Source organism: Sus scrofa, chromosome 1 (genome assembly GCF_054392235.1).
Source record: "Sus scrofa isolate SSC_HxYL_T2T_F1_AM1 chromosome 1, Sscrofa_HxYL_maternal_Yorkshire_Landrace_v2.0, whole genome shotgun sequence".
Classification (NCBI taxonomy): domain Eukaryota; kingdom Metazoa; phylum Chordata; class Mammalia; order Artiodactyla; family Suidae; genus Sus; species Sus scrofa.
In genome coordinates, this window is record NC_139383.1 from 253,031,299 (window position 1) to 253,057,277 (window position 25,979).

Genomic DNA, 25,979 nt, shown 5'->3' on the forward strand with positions numbered 1-25,979 from the left:
AGGAACATTAGAGGGACATGACTGAAGCATAGGCCTGGGAATTTAGAAGTGCAGGGACATATCTCCAAAGATAAATTTCCCCTTGTTTAACTTTGCCGAAGAGCTGACGGCCAAACCATCTGTGACTTGTCTAAATCTCTTGATTTCTGATACTGATGTGTCCATGGTGAATGAGAGGCAGGATGCCTTCTATCTAAAGACACTGATCACACCTAACTTTAGCTTTTGGGAGGGCGTGGTACATAGTGGGAGACCCTGATCAGGTTCTGTTGCTCTCATGTAAAGCCCACATTCCTTAGCCTCAATTTTAAGGCTCTCGGATCTGGCTCAGGTCTAACAGATTTCAGTTATTTACAACTACAGTAATCCCTCCCTAGGCATAGTACGTGAATAGCTTACTTGTTATAGTGTGACTTTAAATCAGTGTACTGTAAACTTAACTGCCACAGACTTTTCCCCTTAACTGTCTATTATGGAACTTTTCAAATGTTCACAAAGATCAGGAGAATAATTTAATGAATCTTTGAGTACCCATCACTCTTGTCAGTGTTTGAATGTCCCACTTTTGACCAAGGAACTCCTCTCAAGTTACTTTCTAATTCTTTTTGCTACAGGTTTGTTACTTTTATTTTTTTTTTTTGTCTTTTTGCCATTTCTTGGGCGGCTCCTGCGGCATATGGAGGTTCCCAGGGGTCTAATCGGAGCTGTAGCCACCGGCCTACGCCAGAGCCACAGCAACACTGGATCTGAGCCGCATCTGCGACCTATACCGCAGCTCACGGCAACGCTGGATCCTTAACCCACTGAGCAAGGCCAGGGATCAAACCCTCAACCTCATGGTTCCTAGTCGGATTTGTTAACCACTGCGCCACGATGGGAACTCCAGGTTCGTTACTTTTAAATAGCCTACATCGATAGTAACTTGATGCTTCCCTGTTATTCTGAAAAATCAGAGGCTTGGAGAACATAAGGAGGACTGGGCATGTTGGCCCTTTCCACTAAAAGGACACGCAAAGCTTGCTTCATTGCCACATTCTCTGTTGCTTGGAGACGTTCTTGCCATAATGTATCTGAGAGATTAATTTTTTAGGAAGTATATTGTGATTAAAAGATGTGGGAAAGTATGAGGTCGTAAAATGCACATAAGTTCAGTGAAATAAGACACTCATTAAACATCCATTGTGTGAAAGATGCTAGTTCAGCACTGAGGAGAATGGCAAGATGACCTAGGGAGTCATGGTTGAGTAATTTGGAATCACTCAAGGTGAGAGCCCAAGAGATAATTGTGAAATGATCTTAAGAATACCAGATTATTCAAACTCATAGAAGCGGAGAGTAGAACAGTCCTTACCAGGGACTCGAGATGGGGGGGTGGGGGAAATGGGGGGATGATTGTCAAAGGGTACAAAATGCAGTTGTGTAGGATTAATATCTAGAGATCTGATGTATGGCAGTTATGACTATAGCTAATAATAGTGTATAAATATTGGAAATATGATAAGAGATTTTAGGTGCTCTCATCACACACATAAAAGGTAACTACATGAGAAAAATGTTATATTATTGAGCTTGATTGTAGTAAGCATTTTACTGTGTATATCAAATGAAATTAATGTATGTTGAAATATATACAATTTTTATTAAAAATATAAAAGGGTAAGTAGACTTTGATAATAAGGAGAAAATGTAATGTCATTTCAAATTTGTAAAATAATATAAAATTGATAACATTTCCTGTAATTTGTAAACAAAGACTTTAATGGAATATACATAATAAAAATGGCTATTTTTTTTGTGTTTAAAACAATTACCAAACTATTCGGACAACCCAGGTTCTTGATTTCTCAAAGTCACCATCTATGTGATCTTGTACAGTCCATTTCACCTTACTGGCCCTTAGTTCCCTCAGTTGAAAAGAAGGATGAGGAAAATGTGGTATATAGGTACACAAAGGAATATTACTTAGCCCCCAAAAAGAAAGATATCCTGGCATTTGTGACAATATTCATAGACCTTGAGGGTATTATGCTCAGTGAAATAAGTCAGATAGAGAAAGACAAATACTATATGATCTCACTTATATGTGGAATCTGGAAGGAAAGAAAAACTCACAGATAAAGAGAACAGACTGGTGGCTGCTAGAGGTGGGGGGTGGGGAAAATGGGTGAACGTGGCCAAAAAGTATAAACTTCCAATTATAAAATACATAAGTCCTGGGGATGCAATATACTACAGGTATCCTATAGTTAATAATATTGTATATTTGAAAGTTTATGAGAGAATATATCTTAAATGAAAAAATTATAACTGTGTGGTGATGGATGTTAACTAGATGTACTGTGGTAATCATATCACTATATATATATAAAAAATAATTGTTGTGTATCTAAAACTAATGTTTTAAAATAATTACTGTTGTAAAATCTTTATTATCCATTCTTTTTTTAAAATTAAAAAAATTTTATTGAAATATAGTTAAATTACAATGTTGTGTTATCTTCAGGTATCAGCAAAGTGATTCAGATATATATATAAAGCTGAATATATATATATATATATATATTCTTTTTTTACATTCTCTTCCATTATAGGTTATTATAAGACACTGAATATAGTTTCCAATGCTATACAGTAGGTCCTTGTTGGCTGTCTATTGAAACTAATGTTATATGTCAAGTCTATCTCAATTTTAAAAATCCATTAATTGGTAAATGGATGTAGACTGTTACATCTATAAAATGGAATAACAAGAAATGAAGTATTGATATACACTACAATGTAGGCAGACCTTGAAAACATTATGCTAAGTGAAAGACGCAAGTCACAAAAGACCTCATATTGAATTATTCCATTTTTATGAAATGTCCAGGAAAAAAAAAGAGGGACATTGGATTCAATCTCCAAGCATCTAGGCTCTTATACCTCTGAAATTATATTCATTATTTACATAGAACTGTACACCTTTTTTTTTTTTTTTTTTGCTTTTTAGGGCTGCACCAGAGGCACATGGAGGTTCCCAGGCTAGGGGTCAAATTGGAGCTGCAGCTGTTGGCCTACGCCACAGCCATAACAACGTGGGATCCGAGCTGCGTCTGTGACCTACACCACAGCTCACGGCAACACCGGATCCTTAACTCACTGAGCGAGGCCAGGGATTAAACCTGAATCTTCATGGATCCTAGTCAGGTTCATTAACTGCTGAGCCACGAAGGGAACTCCAGAACTGTACCCTTTTAAAAGTGGTCTTTAGACGTTAAGGATGACAGACTCCAAGCCTTTATTTTAAAGATGAAGAAACTGAGGTTCTTCTAGGAGCATGGACCTATTCAAGGACAGACATAGTGATGGGAATGTCACATCTTTTGGGTGAGTTCTTAATGATTCTAAAATCTTGATAGTATTTACATTATCCGTCATATTTGATCACACAGTAGCTTCTCGTGTCTTCAGCTGTGACAAAACTTTGAGAGAGCTGTTTCATTCAAAAGCTGCCTAACATTATGAATTTGGGGAATTATCAGTTCCCTAACATTGAGCAGAACTAAATACATTAGAGTTCCACACAGATGTTCAACTTTTCTTTTTTTGCTCTCTGTACCAGATAATCACAAAATGGGCAAGACTTACAGAAAAGGATCCACTTTAAAGTAAAACCCCATTCCTGTTAAACTCGAATGTTTTCTTGAGAATATCACAATCCAACATTAATGGAAAAGAAAGTACTAAATTTCAGACCAGGGAATCGAGTCAGGGATTAAACCTGCGTGATTCACTGACTTTTTTTTTTTTTAAATTATTGGAGTTAGTAATGGATTGTTCCAAACTTCCTGTTCCAGGATAGCTGACAGCCAGGAGAAACATAGTGGAAAATGCAAAACAACGAAATCATAAAACCTGCCAAATACTTCTCAGAATTGGAAAAGAGCATCCTCCTTGCTTTAGTAGAAAAGTACAAGTATGTGCTGGAGTGTAAGAAAAGCGACGCGCGAACTATTGCCCTCAAGCAGCGTACCTGGCAGGCGCTCGCCCACGAATATAACTCCCAACCCAGCGTGTCGCTGCGGGATTTCAAACAGCTGAAGAAGTGCTGGGAGAACATCAAGGCTCGGACCAAAAAGATTATGGCCCATGAAAGGAGAGAGAAAGTGAAACGGAGCGTCAGCCCGCTTCTGAGCACCCACGTCCTGGGGAAGGAGAAGATCGCCAACATGCTGCCCGAGCAGCTGTACTTCCTGCAGAGCCCTCCTGAGGAGGAGCCCGAGTACCACGCTGATGCCGCCGCCCAAGGTATGGGTGCCTGACGCCCGCTTGCTCGTTCTCCTTGGGTACCTGTTTGACACTGCACTTTTTATAGTCCTTCATTTTGAGGGAACTTATTAAAAAAAGAAACTTTCATATCAAACTTGACTTTCCCAATTCAAAATCTCCAGTTTGGATAGTACATTCAAGTCGAACTTAAGACCGGGAGCTCTTGTTCATCTCCCTGTGCTCTCTCTCTTAGATCTCACTTATCTCTGTTATTCCTTAAGAAGAAAAAATAAGGGGCTACATTAATATGGTTATTGAGGACGTACGCTAGTTGCTTATCTTAGCCTATCTCAATGTACTAAAAAGAATTTGAGGTTTTATTTATGTACGTATTTTTGCTTTTTAGGGCTGTACCCGCAGCATATGTAAGTTCCCAGGCTAAGGGTCAAATCGGAGTTACAGTTGCCAGCCAACACCACAGCCACAGCAACACAAGATCTGAGCCACTTCTGCGACCTATACCACTGCTCAGAACAACGTGGGATCCTTGACCCACTCAGCAAGGCCAGGCATCGAACCCACATCCTCATGGATACTAGTTGAGTTCATTTCTGCTTCACCACAACAGGAACTTCAATTTGAGGATTTGTATTCACTCACTCAATTGTATTCTTTTTTTCAAAAAATATTTGTTGAGGGCCTGTATGTGCAAAGCGCTGCAGTCACCCAGGTTGAAAACAGCATTTTGGAGTTCCCGTCATGGTGCAGCGTGAACTAATCCAACTAGAAACCGTGAGGTTTCGGGTTTGATCCCTGGCTTCGCTCAGTGGGTTAAGGATCTGGCATTGCTGTGAACTGTGGTGTAGGTCGCAGACAAGTCTCAGATCTGGTGTTGCTGTGGCTCCAGTAGGCCAGCAGCTGTAGCTTCGATTAGACCCCTAGCCTGGGAACCTCCATATGCCGTGGGTGCAGCCCTAAAAAGACAAAAAAGAAAGAAAAAAAGAAAAACAGCATTTCTACCCATTATTATATTGTGATCTGTAGTTTTGGTCTGTGCACTCCAGGAGACTTGAGAAATTCTGGGAAAAATTTGTCTTAGTTTTAATATACTTCCATTGAAAAGAGAAAAATATGTCATATATGATTCTTAGAGAAGGTAAAACTCATATAATCGAGGCCATAATGAGGGTGTGCCGTGGCTTTAAAAGGTTGGAATTAAGGGGCTATTGAAATATCTCCAGGGAAGAGGAGGATGGGAAAACATACAGATAAATTGCCAGTAATTCCTGCCTCTTTTAAGATAGAAACAACCAGTTTATTTAAGGGTGCATATAGGAGTTCCCACTGTGGCACAATGGGGTCAGCAGCATCTCTGGAGCTCTGGGATGCAGGTTTAATTCCAGGCCCTGCACAATGGGTTGAGATCTGGCATTGCTGCAGCCATGGTATAGGTCACAACTGTGGCTTGGATCTGATCCCTGTTGGGGAACTCCATATGCCATAGGGTGGGCAAAAAAAAAAAAAAAAAAAAGATTTCTAGGAAGGCCAGAGGGCTGCTCATAGGTGCTCCAAGGAACCAGGAAGCATTTGCCTAGGAAAATCCAATTCTTGGCTTGCAGGCTGAGAAATTCACTTATTACTATCCCCAGAGTAAATTAAGCTCTGAGGGACTGGTTAATTAAAAGTCAAAGGAAATTGTCTAAAACCAAGAATATTCTCTGTATAGAGTGGAAAAGATAATAACCAAGTGAAGAGAATACGGTTTTGATTAGAATATTTTCCCCCTGTCTGCAGATCATGCTGGGAAGCGAAATTACGATTGAATGTTTGCTGATCATTTGGCCAAGGTTAAGTCTAAGGAGCCAGTTGGGCAACCACAGTGGTGAATATCTAGGAACTCATGCATTGTTTCTCAGCATAGGAACCCTGTGTCTGAGTTTGGATTCTTGAGTTTCCCAGCCAGGGCACCTCCCAGAAGACATTGTTTATGGGGACACTACCAGCTCTCTCTCACCCCTCCTCATTGCTGCTTCTGTGGTGGAGAGGGCCCGCTGCTAATTGACAGTGTCCTTGCTTTGGAGATGTTTATAGCTTCAGCCAGTTCCTCTCTATTATGCTGGCCTTGGAGCAATTCAGTGTTTGTGAAGCAGTGAAAGGAATGGTGCTAGGGGAGGGAGGGAGGGAAGTGAATAGGCAGGGCTGCTTTTCAAGTGGCTTATATTCCATGGGAGATGTTATCCATGAAGATGCTGGTATGGACTGCGTTCAGTTCACTTTGAAAAGCTGTGATCTAGATTATTGCGTGTTGATTTCATAGGCTTATTCTAAGGGGGCAGGGCAGTCTTATTTCCCCATTTTCAAATTCTAGGGTAGAATCTAGAAAGTCCATTCCACAAATATTTTTGCTTTCTTTTTGGAGGAAACAATGAAATTCACTTACCCATAAACACAATTTCTAAATTTCTAGCAAGAAGGGAATAAATGTGAATTCTCAGTGTCCTTCCTGTAGTGGCATTTGCTAAAGGCTCACTTGTAAAAGAGATTTATTTTAAATTGGATGTTTGTAAATATACCACACATGAGACTTCCCTTTTCGCTGTTGATTATTAAAGTACAACCACATGCTATGTGCTTCCTATTTCCAGGTCAAATCTGGGGAGTGGTAGAGAACTATGCTGCTTTGTCAGTTGGGAACTGTTGCCAAAGTAATCTATAAACTCTAGTAGTTAAGGTCCTGGAACTCTTTCCATACGTTAAAACAACTTTGAGGTGACCTCACTCATTTTGCATTTCAACTTCTAAAAAAGAAAAAGAAGACTGGAATTGTTAATCATCCCTTCTGGGTCTTGTTGGGAAAAAGGTTGAAAACTTACTGTAGGGTTATGGCTCTCATTCCATTGTGTGTATTTTGATATATGGACTGTGTGTGTGTAGTTAATATCTCTAACACTGTGCTGTCCAAGACAGTAGCCAGAAGCCAAATGAGGCTGGTAAGCACTTGAAATGTGGGGAGACGGAATTGAAATGTGCCATAAATATACACATTATATCTTGAAAATTTAGTACCAAAAAAAAAAAAAAAAAAAAAGAATGTAGGAGTTCCTGTCATGGCTCAGCAGTTAACGAACCCAACTAGCATCCATGAGGACTCGGGTTCAATCCCTGGCCTTGCTCAGTGGGTTAAGGATCCGTCATTGCCATGAGCTGTGGTATAGGTTGCAGACGTGGCTCAGATCCTGCATTGCTGTGGCTGTGGTGTAGGCTACCGGCTATAGCTCTGATTTGACCCTGAGCCTGGGAACCTCCATATGCCATGAATGTGGCCCCAGAAAGACCAAAAAAAAAAAGAATGTAAAATTTCTTACTAACAACATTTATGTTGATTAAATGTTGAAATGACAGTATTTTAGATATACTGGATTAAAAATATATTACTAAAATTAACTTCTTTTTACTTTAATGTGGCTATGAGAAAAATTTTGACTACATGTATATCTCATATTTCCCTCAGACAGCACTGTCCTATTACTTTACAGAGTGCCTGTGACAGAATTAGGTGCTCAAAGATTTGTTGGAATTTGTTAAACAGGAAGAAGCCTAGCAGATTCCACTAGAGGCCTCCCTACAACTATTTCTCATGTGAGATGGCTTCAGCTGTGTCATCTTGATCACCATCCCCTATGTTTGTAGTCAGTGACTTTGCTGAAATGTACATCTTGTATTCCAATATAGTAGTCTTAAAATTTAACATGTAGGAGTGTATTTGTAAACAAAATCCCAGTATTTTTCCCTTACGCATATTTAAAAAATTCATACCTTGTAGATTTATGATATGTGATCATTTGGCTTTGACACTTACCTTCTGTTATCCTTGGGGAACAGGTGTGCAGAACTAAGGGAGCCAACAAAATTTGCTAAGCATGGTCAGGAAGGCAAGGTCGCCGAGTGTCAAATACATTTAAGAAAACTAAACTTTCAGGTAGTACTCAAATATTTTAAGAGAACTTACATTTAATTCATACGCTATTATTTCTCTACTGTAAAGCTACAGTCTAGTAATGCAAGCATAGGTATGAAAAGCTGTATTAAATAATGCAAACATGTCTTAATAGATTGCATTATTATCACTGTTTAGTACAAATCTATTTCGGGGAGGTGGGAACTCCAGTACATGGGACTGCTTTATATTGTAGTCATGGCATGCTAGCATCATTGATCTGGAAAAGCCCTTTTTTGTGTGTGTGTGTGTGTGTTACATGTTCATTCCTCTTTCTTCTTTCCTTTCCTTTTTTTTTTTTTTTTTTTTTTTTTTTTGCTTTTTAGGGCCACACTGCGGCATATGCAAGTTCCCAGGCTAGGGTCACATCAGAGTTACAGCTGCTGGCCTGCGTCACAGCCACAGCCACGTGGGATACAAGCTGTATCCACAACCTACACCACAGTTCTCGGCAATGCCAGATCCCCAGCCCACTGAGCCAGGCCAGGGATTGAACCCGCATCCTCATGGATACTAGGTGGCTTTGTTCCCACTCAACCATGACAGGAACTCCCTGTTCATTCCTTTTTCATCCCTGTTCAGCACTTTCATTCTTTTCTCCTGCACACTAATCATTCCAGTGTGCTTGTGGGTGCTTTTATATGTTCTTGAAAGCATGTGTTGATGTTGCGTGTGGATATATTTTAAATTTATGTAAATTAAAAGTTGTGTATAGATAACATTCCTTTTTCTTTTGCCTTTTTTCTCTTGCCTTTTTTCTCTTAGAATGTTTTAAAATCAATGCCCATTGCAGTGTGTAAATCTAATTTGTCTCTTTTTGTTGCTGCATAATATTCCAGAGTATGCTTCCACCACATCTTATTTATCCATGTTCCCAATCAGTCCTGCTTCCTTTGCTCTCTTGAGAAGAGCTGGGGTTTATCCTGTGCATAGTTTCCTTCCCATCCTTTTACTGCATTAGTAGGTTTTCCTGCTGAGATTAAACTTAACTCAAATTGACCAAGTGGAAGAATACCCCCTTGACTGTGTTCTCTGCTCCCAGGAAAGCCTTTAGGCCTTCCTATCCATTTTGCACATGATTGAGTTGTTTTCTACTTTGAGTGGCTTTGTTTTACCTGGGAGAGAGATTACATAGTGTGTTTGCAGTAGGTTGCCATTCCCAGGGTAGTCTTTTTCCAATTAAGATGAGATTCTCCCATCTGAACACTAGCTTCCATTCATTGGAGCTAATATTTGTGTGAATGTTAATTAACTACTCCATCGGGCCTCTCCAGTTTTAAGCCCTAGCTTCTGCCAGAGTCTTAAGAGGCCTGGTTTTTAAAAAAATTTAAAATGTATGTTAGCACACATTTAATCTAAAAAAATTAGTTTTAAAGTAGAGGCATTTCTCTGCTCCCAGACATAAACTATATTGCCTTCATGTTCACAATTCTGGAGAGAAATTTGGAGATCAAAATTTGGAATATACACTCATATTCTTTTTTTTTTTTTTTTGGTCTTTTTAGGGCTGCACCCATTGTATATGGAGATTCCCGGTCTAGGGATTGAATCGTAGCTGTAGTCCCTGGCCTACACCACAGCCACAACAACACCAGATCGCAGCAATGTCTGCAACCTATACTGCAGCTCATTGCAACGCCGGATCCTTAACCCACTGAGTGAGGTCAGGGATTGAACCTGCATCCTCATGGATATTAGTCATATTCATTTCCACTGAGCCATGACAGGAACTCCTACACCCATGTTCTTAATGATAGATAGTTTTGTAGCAGATATGCCTTGGAGACTGCATTTCAAAATACATAAGTGAATAGCTGAGCAAGTGACATAGTGAGAGGCTGGATGTTGTAGTAGTTGAGCTTGGATTTTGGAGTCATGCAGACCCAGATTGGAGTTGTGGTTTTTTCAACTAGTCAAATGACTTTGGACATTGTGTCTGGTTTTCTATAATAATACCTCCCTCAGACGGTTGTTGTAAGGATTAAATGAGGTAATGCTACAAAGCACTAACCTAGTGCGTAAATACTTAGAAAACGGTAGCAGCTGTCATCATCATCAAAAGGCCCCTGGGAGTTTCCGTCGTGGTGCAGCGGAAAACTAATCCGACTAGGAACCATGAGGTTTCGGGTTCAATCCCTGGTCTTGCTCAGTGGGTTAAGGATCTGGCATTGCCGTGAGCTGTGGTGTAGATTGCAGACATGGCTTGGATCCTGCATTGTAGTGGCTGTGGTGTAAGCCAGCAGCTGTAGCTCCAATTCAACCCCTAGACTGGGAATCTCCTTATGCCGCAGGTGCGGCCCTAAAAAGCAAAAAAAAAAAAAAAAAAAAAAAGCCCCTAGGGCCAAGAAATATCGAGATAAAAATGAGCATTTAAAAATTGGGAGAGGAGTTCCCATCGTGGCTCAGTGGTTAACGAATCTGACTAGGAACCATGAGGTGGTGGGTTCAATCCCTAGCCTTGCTCAGTGGGTTAACGATCCAGTGTTGCCGTGAGCTGTGGTGTAGGTTGCAGACGTGGCTCAGATCCCGCATTGCTGTGGCTCTGGTGTAGGGTGTCAGCTACAGCAGCGATTAGACCCCTAGCCTGGGAACCTCCATATGCCGCCAGAGTGGCCCAAGAAATGGCAAAAAAAAAATAAATAAATAAATAAATGGGAGAGATGAGTAGTATTGTGAGAGCAGGAATTTAAGGACTCAAGAGGAGTATCCAGAACTATCCACTGGAATGAAATCAAAGAGAAAATAGGCTAAAGGTACCCCCCAAAAACATCTAATGTATCCAGTCTTCAAGGAAGACAGTTTCAGATCTGAGACTAGAAAGGAAATGGATGAGGTAATTCTCTTTGCATTTGATCACATCTGTGGGACCCTATTCTCAGTGTTAAGCCTTTCCCACTCCTTTGTCCTGTGCCTTGGCTCTACTCAGAACACTGCTCTTTCTACAGAGTTGTGCTGTGTTGAGAGGGATGTGACCCACTGCAGCCAATTCATCCTGCACGCATTTCTTACCTGCCCAGCAGTGTATGGGGCTGTGCGCAGGGTTCTCCAGGAGGATGAATTAGAGGCAGTCTCTGTCTTCAAAGAATTGAGAGACCTGATGGGAAGGTAGTCACACCGCCAGTTTTCGCAAGTGCTCTGCCAGAGGCAGGCTCAGGAGGCAGTGAGAGCATGAAGGAAGCACATTTAATTGAGGCTGTAGCCGCTGGAGTTGGGACAGATTCCCAGGGAGACATTTTCATTATCTCTGGATGACAGAGAAGTCCTTTTAACCTTCTTTTTCAAAAGTAAGATTTTCACCTTTTCTTTCCTCTTAATTAGGGACTAGTTATGGTTGTTACCTAACCCCTTGGAGTGAAATAATCTTAACAGTAGCCATTTTGCTTTTATTAACAGAGTATTACGAGTTAGGTTTCCCCCTGTAGCCATTAACATTCCCGGCATCCCATCTTATGGAATAATGGAGTGGACATAATAATGTAATCAACTCTGTTAATGAATTGATATTATTTTTCTCCAAGGAAATGATTCTCATTATTGGAAATATGAAGCTTCCCAAGAAGGCATTTGAGTCACTGCTAGAAGATTCCACGGGTTAGTGGAGTTAGTGGTTTCCTTATGGAAACTCCCCAATTGATACTCATATCATTGCCCTATAAAAATACTAGTACAAACATGGCATTCTTTTGTATCCAGAAGCCCTTTTCCCCTTGCGTTCAAAGCTTCAGCTAATAAATATTTACTAGGCATTCACTATGTACCATGCAAAATAATTGGTGCCCAAGGATAAAAGAAATGAATAAGGTGTGATCCCCAAGTAACACTAGAATGTGGTAAGTGCTGTAACAGCAGAGTACGTATAGAGAAAGGAGAGGGCTGACGTTTCACAGAGCAAGTGGCATCAATCCTGAATGAAGTAGGGGTTAAGGAGGAGGCAGAAAGGTAGGACTGGAGTAAGAGTGTGTGTTTGAGTGAAGAGTGGGACCAATAGTGAGCCAATTTCAGGCTGAAGGAGTAGTGAGACAGAATTTATGGAAAAAAAAAAAAAAGCATGATCTTTAAAGATTGTGGTAGGATTGGAAGGTACACGGGGTATTTTGAAGAGTATAAGGCAAGAAAGATAAAGGAATGTCAGAACCAGATTATGAGGGGTACTTAGGGTAGATTGAAAACAGAGCTAAAGATAGGTGCCCCAGGAGAACATTGAAGTGTGAGCTTGAAAGGAGACTTGGAAAAGAGCAATCAGAGAGGAGGCTGAAGAAAACTTAGGAGAGAGCAGTGGTTCAGAAGCTAATAGAGGAAGGACATTTCAAGACGGATTGTCAAGTCAGAGAGAAGTTACATAAGAGGGGCATGGGAAAGTGTCCTTGGAATCTGAATACTGACTCCAGATGACAGTGCTAGAGGCAACAGGCAGATGAGGAGACTAAAGAGAAGTCTGAGGGAGTTAAGTTAGGGAGTGTAGGCTCCTCTTTCAAGGATGAACCTTTATAAGATGATTACCCAGGCTGAGGGGTAAGACCTGTGACCAGGATCCAGAGCAATGGTGCCCTTGTGGAGATTGAACACAAGTGTTCGTGGCTGAAGGAGAAACTGAGAAAGGGTGATCAGACTGAAGAAAAACTTCATCTAAAGACCTACTGCTGGCCTCGCATTATGGTCTTCTGCTCACTGGGAGTTGTGCACCTTTCATTTCAGAACTTAGATCAACATAACCAGGTCACCAGTTCTTGATAAGCACAGTCTCTGACCACGGTTCCCATATTTGCAGTGCCAGAAATGACATGATGAAACCCTTTAGCATTATTTCTTAAGGGAAAATTGTTTGTGACTTATGGGTTTTTAAAAAGTCAGGTGTGGGAGTTCCTCTTGTGGCTCAGTGGGTTAAGATCCCAGCACAGTGCCCTTGAGGCTGAAGGTCTGATCCCTGGCCTCACTCAGTGGGTTGAGGATCGCATATTGTCCCAAGCTGTGGCGTATGCAGCTCAGATCTGGTGTTGCTGTGGTTCTGGCCTAGACCAGCAGCTGCAGCTCTGACCCCTAGCCTGGGAACTTCCATATGCCGCAGATGCAGCCCTAAAAAGAAAAAAAAAGTCAGGTGTGACAAGGTTACCTGTAGACATGCAGACCAGAGCAGATACTATCTCAGATCATCCTGTAATGGGGTACCCTGTCATTTGAAATAGGATTGATTTACTCTCTGTCTGTAAAATCTTTGAACATGTTTTCTGCTACTGTTTTTCAGAATCATTTGCTGTTTCAAATAGAGAACTGTGCGATGATGAGAAAGAGTTCATACATTTTCCAGTATGTGAGGGGACCTCTCAACCTGAACCCTCGTGTTCAGCTGTCAGAATAACAGCCACTAAAAACTACAGGAGCAAAACCTCTCAGGAAGGTGCTTTAAAAAAGATGCATGAGGAAGAACACCATCAACAAATGTCCATCTTACAACTGCAGCTGATACAAATGAATGAGGTGCATGTGGCCAAAATCCAGCAGATAGAGCGAGAGTGTGAGATGGCAGAGGAGGAACACAGGATAAAAATGGAAGTTCTCAATAAAAAGAAGATGTATTGGGAAAGAAAACTACAAACTTTTACCAAGGAATGGCCTGTTTCTTCATTTAACCGGCCCTTTCCCAATTCACCCTGAGACTGTGGGGGGTGGCTCTCTTGTAATTAATCTGTGTTGACAAAGTCTGGAACATGAACCTGCGGTCAGTAACCTGTTACAGAGCTACAACTAGGAAAATTAGAGTGGTAGTAGTCACTTATTTAAGAATACATTCAGGTAAACAGCTGCACCCTATGTACCCCTTAAGTGGCAAAGAAGCTGTTAGCGTCTTCTGAAATTTTCACTATGAGTGCTATCATTCTGAATGTAATGTCTCTTAATTAGAATTCATACAAGAACCATGTGTGAGTGTTATTGTTGTATTTTTTTAATCAGATGCAAGTGTGACCCTAAAGGAGTGTGGCTGGTTTTGTGGGCTTTTTTTTAATAGACAGCAGACCTTTTCTATCCAAACAAATGCCCTCCCACTGAAAGTGGCCATCCTGGGAGGACACGCGTTTCTCCAGGGGTGATGCTGTTGCTCAGAACTTGCTAGAGGTCTTTCAGAAACCTCCACAAGAGCTGCGGCACACTTCGTTTTCTCAATATCATCTGTTTTTTTTTTTTTCCTTCTTCTTCTTTTTTGGCCTCCCCACGGCATATGGAGTTCCTAGGCCAGAGATCAGATCCAAGCCACTAAGTGGTAGCTGCAGCAACGCAGGATCCTTTAACCTGTGTCCTGATGCTGCAGAGACACTGCTGATCCCACTGCGGCACAGCAGGAACTCCCGGTGTCATCTTCTGAGTGTCAATTTTCTGTTTTTAAACAGCCCAATATGTGGAAAGAGGTGGCTCATAAACTGCCTTTGAAGGGCCTTCCTTTCCTCAAAGAAGAGTAGCTTTGTTGGAACTAAGGATGTAACTACTTTGAGGGAGAAATATTTGCTTAGAGTTCTACATTCTGTCATGCTTGTTTTATTAAAAGACAAGACTTGCAATTTTATAGTCACACTGTGTATGTTTTTTAAAGGTGCTGCCTCCCGCAGTGTGCTCCAGTTTGTGTCTTCCCACTGTAGTTTCCTCCCAGCTTTGTACTCATGGTTGTCCTTGTTGTTGTTTTTTTTTGTCTTTTTGCCATTTTCTTGGGCCGCTCTCACGGCATATGGAGGTTCCCAGGCTAGGGGTTGAATCGGAGCTGTAGCCACCAGCCTACGCCAGAGCCACAGCAACGCTGGATCCGAGCCACGTCTGCAACCTACACCACAGCTCACGGCAACGCCGGATCGTTAACCCACTGAGCAAGGGCAAGGATCGAACCCTCAACCTCATGGTTCCTAGTCGGATTCGTTAACCACTGCGCCACGACGGGAACTCCCTGTCCTTGTTTTTAATCTTTAGCCACCTAAGGAAAGGTCCTTCCCTCACCATGTTCCTGGTGCCAGCTAATAGTAATGCTGCGTAGCTTGCATTACACAGTTAGCATTGAGCTTTTTCAAAATCCATTACCAATATATTTGGAATATGGATTAATAAATGGATATTTTGACTGAGCTGTGATATAACTTCTCCTGTAACCTAGTGTTTAAAACACTAGGAGTTAGGCATAGCAGTGGCTGGAAGAGCAAAGTGACACTTAAGTGCCAAGGCAAGTCAGCAGTTTCTGAGAATGAAATCTCAAGGCCATGTGGTGGGGAAGGAGGAGTGTGTGTGGCTGAGGCTATATAGGGAGTGTAGGACTAGGAGTCAGAGCTTGAATTCTGAGCTTGGCTCTTCCTCATGTAGCTACGTGACCTTGATTAACTCCATTTAGTCTTTGCCCATGGTGTTTCCTGTCTATAAAACAAAAGAATTGGTCTAGATAACGTTCAGAATCTGCTACAACTCCTTGACTATGATGTGGTCTGCGTAGTCTTGGATGAGTGTTGGCTGACATCACAGTTGTCCAGAGGGCATGGGTCAACAGGGAGAAATTGTTCACTTCATTGCCTAAACTTCCTTCCTTTCGTAATTTTGGAATTTGGGGTCCTGGGGACTGTAAATTCAGTGAAGTACATAGAAACTCATATGCATTGCTGGAAATACTCTGATCATATTTTAAATATCTCTAGGGAACTAGTTATTTTAAAAAACCCTGTAAAGACTAGTCTTCTTTCAAATCCTTTTGTAAGGATTTGTCTTCTTCATTTAGTTTTTACCAAATGGATCCTTAAGGGAAGTGGCATCTAGAAAAAGTCCCAAGCTTAACTGATTTATGAGAGACAGATTAGGGCAGGGAATGGCATGTCCTCAACAGAGATGTGAACTGAGAAAAGCTTGCCTTTGCTTCACCTACGATCCATCTGGAAATCTTAATATGCAGATTTTGGAGTGTGGCCTGAGAATGTGCACTTCCTACAAGCTCCCAGGTTATGCCGGTTCTGCTTGTCTGGTCACCACAGTTATGTAGCAAGGTTTTAGAGAATCCTGTGAAGTTTTTACATATTCTCCAAAAAACAAAAAACAAAACCCCACTGCAGTAGGTACATTATTGTGTATAGCATTGTGCCTGATATTATGCCTCTCTCAGAATTTACCACCTAATCACACAAATAACAATGTAGAACAACAAAAAAATGCTCGCACACATAATGGAACTATAAAAGCATCTAACTAATTCCTAACTGAACAAATAAAGGATAATTAAACCAGCAGGCTAAAGCACCTTGTTCTACTGTTAATGGTATTTATGAGTTTATAACAGTTTCCAACCTTGGCTATGCATTAGAAACAGTATTTTATAAATAATTAGTCCCTTGGGTCCCTCTCGCAGGGGATTCTGATTCAGTTTAGCTGGGTTGGGGCATGGTCCACTGCCTTTTTTAAAAGCTTTGAAAGGGATGATGATACACAATTGGGATTGAGAACCACTGGAGTAGAGTTCACAAATGTGTCTTTTTTGGTCCTTAGTCCTATGAGGTCTTGCAAAAGTGAGGAGATGATGTTCAGAGAAGAAGCACATGCATTAGGCTGAACAATAGTGAATGGCAAAGCAGTACCTCAGACCTAGGTCTCAGCTCGAAAATGAATAGCCTGCCTGCCTGCCCCAACCCATCCCACAAAGCTATAGCATGGATTTGTTTTATCCTAAGAGCCACAGCACATTATAGGGTATTTGTACTGCCTCCACTCAGAAGCAAGTACATCTCAATTCATTCCACTTTTGAGCAGTTCCTTACCTGTGGTGTAAATGCAGTAATCATTTCTCGGTAGGTGTTGCAGAGAATTGACTGATAAATATTAAGACACAGTTCACCATCTTCCACCCTGCCAAATTATGGACACAGCCCCATTGGGGAGGTAAGGCTTGTACACAGCTGCCATCAGTGCATGTCTTCTAGTGCATTTGTTACTCAGAGCAGAGAGTAAAGAAGCTTGAAGGAAGGCCTCCTGGAGGTGGCATTTGAGCCAAATCTTGAGAGTTGGTATTTTGGTAGATGGAGATTCAGAAGGGAGAGGGACTTCTAGATGCAGGGTCCTGTTGACGATTCAAGACCATGAGTGACATAACTGGGAGAAAATGGGAGAATTTCCAAATTGGGCAGTAACATAAAACTGTGCTCCAGGAGGAAGATTAGAAGATGGAGCTGAATTTAGAAAACAGTGGGGTCCAGGAGACAGGAGGAGGGTTTGGCCCTGGTTAGGATGAGATGATAGGAACTAGAGGAGGCTAGCAGAAACAAGGGAGACCAATGTGCAGGTCGTTGGCAGAAGTGGAATCATTTGGGCTTGGCAGCAGATTGCTCTGGATAGAGACGAGGGGTAAAGTTTTAAAGCTAGAAGCCTGGAAGCATTATGCTACTGATTGAAATAAAGAAAGAATGCATTTCTAGCTGACCTGTCCTAGGAGAGGCCTAGACACAAGCTAATGCAGTGCCTCCCACTAGCCTCAAACAACAGCACCTCCTCCCATCTCGTCTTTAGCTGTCACCTCTTTACTCTGACTTCTGCCTCTTCAGCTGCCTATGCTGCCTCTTCCACCTGTTCATCTGACATTTTAAGCCCTCCCTGCTGGGTGCTTGTCACCCCACTCATTGGATGCTGCTTCTGCCTCTGCCATTAGCACCTCCATTGCAGCTGGTGATGTGTCAGTCACCACCTCTTAGAATGGCTTCACATTTGAAAGATCAGGAAAGATTACAGCTGACCCTTAACAACTGGGGGACTAGAGGTGCCAACCCCTCCCCCCGCCAGGCTATGGAAAATCTCCATATAAATTTACAGTGAGCCCTTCATGTCTGCAGTTTCACATCTGGGGATTCAACCAACTATGGATGGTGTAGTGCTCAAGTACCCATTTATTGAAAAAAATTCAAGTTTGTGGACCTGTGCAGTTCGAACCCCTGTTGTTCAAGGGTCAACGGGATTTCTTCATATTGAGCTTCAGTTCTTTTCTTGTTGGCATCCACAAATTTTAGGGCTATTTTTTGTAAAGTGTGCCATGTTATATAAAGGAGTGCTGGCAGAGGGGGGCTGTTAATTCTTATGTATTCCTATTACCGCCCCTTTACAAATATCAAACAGAGAATTGTACCTTATCATGCATAAAAAAATTAGGAAATATTTTAGGAATTTTTCCGGGAGAAACTTAAAGTACCTTGGCTTTTTTTTTTTTTTTTTTTTTAAAGAAAAAAAGCAAACAGAGGAGAGGTGGCATGGCAGGGCAGTGCATTTGAGTTGTCAACAGCTTCTGCAGTGTCAGGTCAATTACATCAGCACTGGGTCTGGACGAGGGGAAAGGAATGGCTCTGCCTCCTGGGAATGTCAGAAGGACCTGATAATTATATTTGGCAAAGCTATGACGAGTGGCTCTGTAATGTCATTGCTAAGAATTACCCTTTTAATAGGATCTCTGAATGCCTGAGCTGTTCAAGTGGAATGACATTTCTTTTCTGCTGGGGGTTTCCTTGTTGTTGGGCTGCTTCCTAGCTGGTCCTCTTGTTCTTCCTCACCCTTACTTTGATATCATTCATATTTTCTCTCCTGTCTTCCTCCTTCCCAACCCTGTTTCTCCAACCCCTCCTGCACCCACAATAGTTTCCGCTCTTTCCTGTTTAGAGTTTGAGTTACATGATAATGTGTGTGAGGGAGATACTTGCCAAAAACCAGCATATCCACCATTTGGTATCAACAAGGTGAAGTGTAGCTTTAGACTAGCCAAAATATCGACCATCTGCTTCCATGCTGCATCTGCTACTTTTGCAATGGGACTCAGAAGTCATGTGGAAGGTCACAGTGACTCGCGACTGCAACAGATTCTTTTGCTAATCGTGCCATATATTATGCCCTTCAACACAATTTACTGGTCTCTGCCTCAGTTTCCCCATCTGTGAAAGTGGTGTAATACTTATCTACCTCCCTTGAATGTTGTGAAGATTAGTCCATGTTAGTAAAGCACTTTTGAAATAAAGAGTGATGTAAAGCATTTTAACATTATTGTTGTCATTGTGATATGAATGCCCACCTGTAGAGATGCTGCTCTGTAGGGGAAGCACCCTGCATATACATGGTTTAGGAACACCCAGTATAGAAAACGTTCATAACAGGTGTAAGAGTGTGATTTGTGTGTGTGTGTGTGTGTGTATGAAAATTTTCAACATACATTTCCTTAAAAATCCCTTTGGTTCATTAAGAATGAGAGTCAATTATAGAAGAGTGATTTATGTAAGATTTTTAAAGAACTTTTCAATTGAACCTCTATTACCCAATATAATAGTAGCGTTTGCAAGCTGATTATTAACCTAACAGTGCAGTTTATCATTAGGGGGGAACTTTTATATCCACATTATCCTGGTGCCCAGATTGTGCATGAAGGCTCCTTCCCTGTTGCCACTGATGAGAATAGATAGAATGGGAATCCTGCTACTTCTGAGAGGACTTGGAGCTCCAGTTCCACTCGCAAAACAGCCTCACAGCACTGCCAGTGTGTATGGGGGGAAGGACTCACCATGCATGTTCATCAGAGTGCGGGGTTCTCTGGCCGTAAACTTGGGCTCCCTTTCTTAACTCCTAGTGATATGCCAAGAGAATTAATTAGGTTCTGGTTTGACTTTAATCTTTTATTGGTTTGTTGGGAAAACGATTCTGTACCCTGTTTTTAAGAAACTGATTATTTTTAGTCAAAGGACACCTGTTATAGTGGAAATACTGTAAGTAGTAGCAGAAATTAAGGTTCCAGTTTCTTTTTGTCTCATCATCTGTTTTAGCTTCCAGAGTAACCGAGAAGGAAACTCAGGCTGGTGCTTGGCTGGTGAGATGCATATAGATCTAGATTTTTATCCCTGAGTCTCAAAAGTATCTTTGGATGGGCAGACACTGTACTTTCTGCAGGAATGGAGCATGCCTCCAGAAATTCAGCCATTGGGAAATCTCCTCATGTGGTCACTCTGGGGCACATCTGCTCTCACATGGTCACTCTGAGCCCCAGGGTGAAGGGGCAGGAGCTGACCTGGGAAGCTTTTATCACAGTAACAGCAAAAGTATGAGCAGGCAAGCCCACCTATGTGGAAACACATTTCGAGTTACAGGGTCATATCTGCTAATATCTCCTTTTGTAAAGCAAGTCATACGGCTGAGCCAAAAATCAAGGGGAAGGAAACAGACTCCTTTTAAGAAGGTGAAGAGAGGATGTGAAAATTTTGAACAATAATCTCATCTGCCACAGTTCACAGGTGGGAAGGCTGTGGGAAGTAGACTACCAAGTAGTTGTGATTATATTATAAATTGAGGTGATTATCTAGAGGGGAAAGGTATTCCTGTTCCTTATTGTTTTTCTTTTTTGGAGGGGGGAGGCTTTAAAATAGTGATAATCATAGAATAAATGTCCTAGGGATGTTGGATTAAATGAGCAATATGCATTTAGTTATATGTATTTAGAACAAAGCCTGGCACACACATTATAAATTTTAGCCTTTTTTTTTTTTTCCTCTTATGGTCATATGACTTCTAAATAGTGCCAGGGTGATATGAACTCAAGTGGTCGGACTCTTGAGCTCATGCTTTTAAGAATCAGAACATATAGTCTTTCTATTCACAGCCTGAATTTGAATCTTTGATTTGCTTTGCAAAGAACAATGCCTCCTGAATAGCGGACAGTCATCTGTAAGATACCTACTTTCCAAGATTGTTATAGTGATTACATGAGGATATAAAGTACCGAAAACCCCTAATGTCTCTAAAACTTTCTTCTGATACTGTTATAAGATAGTCCAAAACCTCATCTTAATCTCTCCTTCCAGCCTCCCCCCTGTGTAACAACCCCTGAACACATGCTCATATCTCAGTTTCAGAGCCAGGCTCTGTGAAATTACTTCTGATGATCCCTCTATCTGGAGTGCTCTCAGCCTCTCCACAGTCCCTTCCCATCACCTGTGTTGCTCAAGTGTCACCCATCCTTCAAGGTCAAGTGATACCAGGACACACTCTTGTAACCTGGGCTCTGGTTCTAGCTTTGCTGGTAACTCATTACTCTTTGGATTAATATCATATAATTTCCTTGTTTGTAAAATAAGGGTGTTGGAGGAGAGGATCTCTAAATTCCCTTCCCATGTTCTAATTGGTCTAATTCTGAAGTTAAAATAATCTTTTCAATTTGCTGCATGTAACACAAATTTTCAATTTAGCATTCTCCTTAAAAGATAATATGTACACAAATGGAATTCAAATAATGCATCCAAGTGGATCAGCTCCAAGGTTGAAAGTGCCATTTGTGAAAGTTATTGATATGAGCATAATGACTGTACTTAAACTGTTTATAACACAGTCTAAATACAAGAATTTCTCTATAATGGGTGCAGAAAGATTGCTTCCCAAAATGTAATTTTCTCAACAAGATGTAATTGGCTGCTGTTTACTTTAGCTCTTTTAAAGTGCCCACTTCTATAGATTATAGAATTCTTCTAATTTACAGATTTCCCTGATCTAAGGCAATAATGTGCCCGAAATATGTAGATCGTTGTATATGTTTTAAAAACTCTTATCAGTTGATTTTGATGGATGATATCTGTTGTAAACATTCAGTGCTGCCTGAAAAACTTTCTCAAATGAAGTTAGCATTTTTTGAATATTTTCTATGGGTCTTAAGCATGGTCAAATATTATTTCATTTTATTCTTAAAATACTCTATAGGAGTAGGTAATATTATCTCTGTTTTAAAGACAAGAAAAAATGAAATGAAGCCTGGAGAGGTTAAGTATCTTATTCAAAAATCACATACCAAAAGTTCTAGAGATATTTGTACTTAATGTCACTGATCTTTACACTTAAAAGTGGTAAATTTTATATTTTTTTCTCACAAAAAAAGAAAAAAAAATCGCATACTAGATTTAGGTCCTGATTCGACATGTGTTCATTAGTCCGTTTATGGCTGGTCATTTTTATAAAGATCTGTTAGGACTGGAGTTCCTGTCCGTAGCTCAGCAGAAACGAATATGACTAGTATCCATGAGGTCAAAGGTTCGATCCCTGGCCTTGCTCAGTGGGTTAAGGATCCGGCCTTGTCCTGAGCAGTGGTATAGGTCGCAGACACGGCTCAGATCCCACGCTGCTGTGGCTGTGGTGTAGGCTGGCAGCTACAGCTCAGATTCGACCCCTAGCCTGGGACTCTGCATATGCTGTGAGTGCGGCCCCAAAAAAAGACAAAAAAAAAAAAAAATCTGCTAAGACTGATGAGTCAGAAATAAAGAGAAGCAGAGAGAAGAGCTAAGTAAGGTTAAAGATATCAGCAATGACAAAGGTGGTACCCCAGTTCTCTTTGACAGCAGGTTGAGAATAAGTGACAAAGGCCAAAAAATGAGAGGTCACCAATCAATCTTGCCATTTAGTGTTTCTCAAATGTTTATGTGGATAAGAATCACCTGGGCACCTTGCAGATTTTGATTCCATAAGTCTGGGGTAGGGCCAGAGTCTGCAGTCTTAACAAGCTTCCAGGTGCTAGTGATGTTGCTGGTCTATGGACCACACATTGAGAAGGACTGATTTTAGAGCACAATAATTTCCACAGCAGCTCTCTAAGTGTTTCAGATCCTTTGCATCAGAGAATCTGGGTGTGTTCCCAAAGCAAGTTCTAGGCCCCTACCCAGACCTACTGAAATCAGAATCTCTGAGAGCAGGACTGGGCATCTCTACTCAACAAGCTTCCTAGTTGCTTGTTAGATATAATAAAATTCAAGAACCCCTGCTAACAGCCCATTACCATAGCATGATAAAAATCACTTTACTTCCATTCCCATTTCAGTTTACAAAGTCTTTTCATATCCTATTTCTTCTGTACCTGTACCGCAGGATGATGAAGGCAATACCATTAGCTCCACCTCGCTGATGAGGAAAACACATCTGCAGTGGTTAAATGCTAGACCCAAAGGTCTTCACCTCCCAGAAAGTTTTCTTATTATTTTATGGCTCTCTCATTTTACCAGATTTTCACTTCTACTCCTACACAAATTAGAAGTTATTTCATGTCTAAAAAGCTTTGCATAGCAATTTTCTTGCTATGATGCTTTCAAAGATTTCAATCTAATTTAGCATATTAAGAAGCATAGTTTATACTTATAAGCATAAAGCTATCCAAGGTCATGACAGAAAAATGTTTGAAGTGATAAAATAACTGCATTGAGTTTTTTTTTTTTTTAATTCCTTTTTTTTTCCCTGTACCTTTACCTAGATTCACCAATTGTTAAGTTGGCTTTTCTCTCTTTGAACCACTTGAAAATTGCAGACTTTGACACTTCACCCCTAAATTCTTCAGCATGCATGTACTAAGAACAAGAACATACTCCTACTGCCACAGTCCCATTATCACCTCAGAGAACATTAATATTCATTTGGTAATATCTTCTATATGTAGTCTACATTCAAATTTCTCCAATTGTCTTAAGAATGTCTTTTATTGCTGTTTATTTTCTCAGTTCCAATCAAGGTTTATTGCATTTGGTTGTTTTGAGTCTTTAGCCTAATTTAATCTAGAACACACCTCTCTCTTTTGTTGTTTTTCATGACATTAAATTTCTTTTCAGGTCCAGGCCTCATCAATGTGCCCACATCTTAGATTTGATTATTTCCTCATGATTAGATTCAGGTTAAACTTCTTTGGCAAAGGCTATCTTGTTGATAATGTCAGGTACCTCTCATGACATCATTTTAGGAGCTGTGTGGTCCAAAGTTGCCTCACTATTGGTGAGGCTAAATCTGATCACCTGGTGAAGGGAGCGTTTGCTAGATCTCTCCATTATAAAGTTATTTCTTTCACTTGAAGGTAATAAGTTATCTGTGGGGTGATGTTTTAATGTACTGTGAATATCCTGTCCCCAACAACTTTTCACCCCATGCTGTTAGCTTCCACTGATGATCACTACTGGAATCAGTTATTTCACGGCAATTGCAAGATGGTGATTAAATCAGTCTTGACCATTCGCCAGCATTTATATGGGAAGAAGCTATGCCGGATTGGAGAAAATCTGGATTTAGTTCACCTCAAGTCAGAAAGCAAAGGGTCTACTTTGCCCCAACTTTCTTAAGAGGATATCTCCCTTTGAACTCCAGAGCCAGAGATGAGTAGTAGGAGGTTTTTTGTTTTGTTTTTTTTTCCTCCCAATAAATGCCCACCTGAGGAAAAGTGCTCCTAACTTTCTCTTCCTCAGCACTCCTGCTCCAGGGTACCTCTCATGGTTGCTCTGGGGCTTTCCATCTCTCTGGAGCTCTGGGGGAGAAAATCTCATGCTTTTTCTCCCCTAATCATAAAGGACCATTTCAAAAATTTTCCCACTCTTCTCAAATCTGTCCCCAGATTTCTGTGTAATAGGGACTTGGGGCAGTAATCTGATTGAAAGGAAGGGGTCAGAATGTTTGATTTGAAGTGTTGTCTGTTGTATATATTGCATATCATAGATCAAGTCTTTTTTAAAAAAAGACATAAGATGGAGAGAATGCAACTGCCCACATCAAAGATGGTAATGGGAGTTCCCGTCGTGGCGCAGTGGTTAACGAATCCGACTAGGAACCATGAGGTTGCGGGTTCGGTCCCTGCCTTTGCTCAGTGGGTTAACGATCCGGCGTTGCTGTGAGCTGTGGTGTAGGTTGCAGATGCGGCTCGGATCCCGAGTTGCTGTGGCTCTGGCATAGGCCGGTGGCTGCAGCTCCAATTGGACCCCTAGCCTGGGAACCTCCATATGCCGCAGGAGCGGCCCAAAGAAATAGCAAAAGACAAAAAAAAAAAAAAAAGATGGTAATGAAGGGTTGGAAAGGCAGAGAGGAAGCTGATGGAGATCATAGAGGGGCCAAAGCTGCCTTAAGTTACCTTTTGATGCAGCCACTTTCCCACCTACTATCTCTATTCCACCCCCATCCCCTTTGTCTTTGGAGAACACTGAAGCCAAGATCTCAGGTGTGCTTCAGTATCTCGATTACACATTCTCAAACACCTCCTCCTACCCACAACCCACATCAGCCTTCTCTCTACCTTCCCTTTTTTTCGGCTGCTCCGTGGCAAACAGAGTTCCCAGGCCAGGGGTCAGATCCTAGCTACAGTTGTGACCTATACTGCAGCTGTGGCAATGCCAGGTCCTTAACCCACTATGCTGGGCTGGGGATGGAACCTGTCTCTCAGTGCTCCCAAGAAGCAGCAGATCCTATTTGTGCCACTGTGGGAACTCCTCTACCTTCCTTCTTGTTTCAGAGAAGAAAGTGACTGCCTCAAAAGTCAACCCCTCCATCTGTGCTTTGAATCCTTTCCCTCTTTGTCATCTCATGAATCTTACACTACTGATGATCCTTTGTCTTGTGTTGTATAATTAACTCCCCCACCCTAGGATCTTTATCATCATTGTCTCAATATTTTACAGTCTCATCTCAAAAAGTCCCTCCTCCGCTCAGGCACCTCTAGCTTTGTTTCTCTTCTTCTCTTCACAGCCAAGCTGTCCAAACGTTCTGTCTTCACTTCCTACTTCCAACTCTTGTCTCAGTAGGCTCCAGTCTGGATCCTGCTCCTACCACTTTACCAAATGGCTCTTGTTAAGATCACTGATGACTTCGAGTGACTATATCCACTGGACATTATTCAGTACTCATCTAGCTTGACCTTTTAGCAGCATTTGACCAGTTGGCCATTGCCTCCTTCTTCATACACTTTTGTTCCTTGGTCACTGGACCC

At 41.3% G+C, this 25,979-nt stretch overlaps 1 protein-coding gene across 6 annotated transcripts in view; it reads left to right on the top strand.

The window, feature by feature from the left end:
• Positions 1-19,265, top strand: part of MSANTD3 (Myb/SANT DNA binding domain containing 3) — a 30,501-nt gene extending 11,236 nt beyond the window's left edge. For 5 of the 6 annotated variants that reach the window (XM_005660297.4, XM_005660296.4, XM_003353591.6 and 2 more), the window contains exons 2-3: positions 3,837-4,287; positions 13,488-19,265. In XM_005660297.4, coding sequence (XP_005660354.1) covers positions 3,870-4,287; positions 13,488-13,897 — 828 coding nt within the window. In that variant the 5' untranslated portion in view covers positions 3,837-3,869 and the 3' untranslated portion in view covers positions 13,898-19,265. Of the gene's footprint in view, positions 1-1,181; positions 1,234-3,025; positions 4,288-13,487 lie in introns of those variants that run through there. The other variant, XM_084991335.1, reaches the window with a different exon arrangement.
• The last annotated feature ends 6,714 nt before the right edge of the window (positions 19,266-25,979 follow it).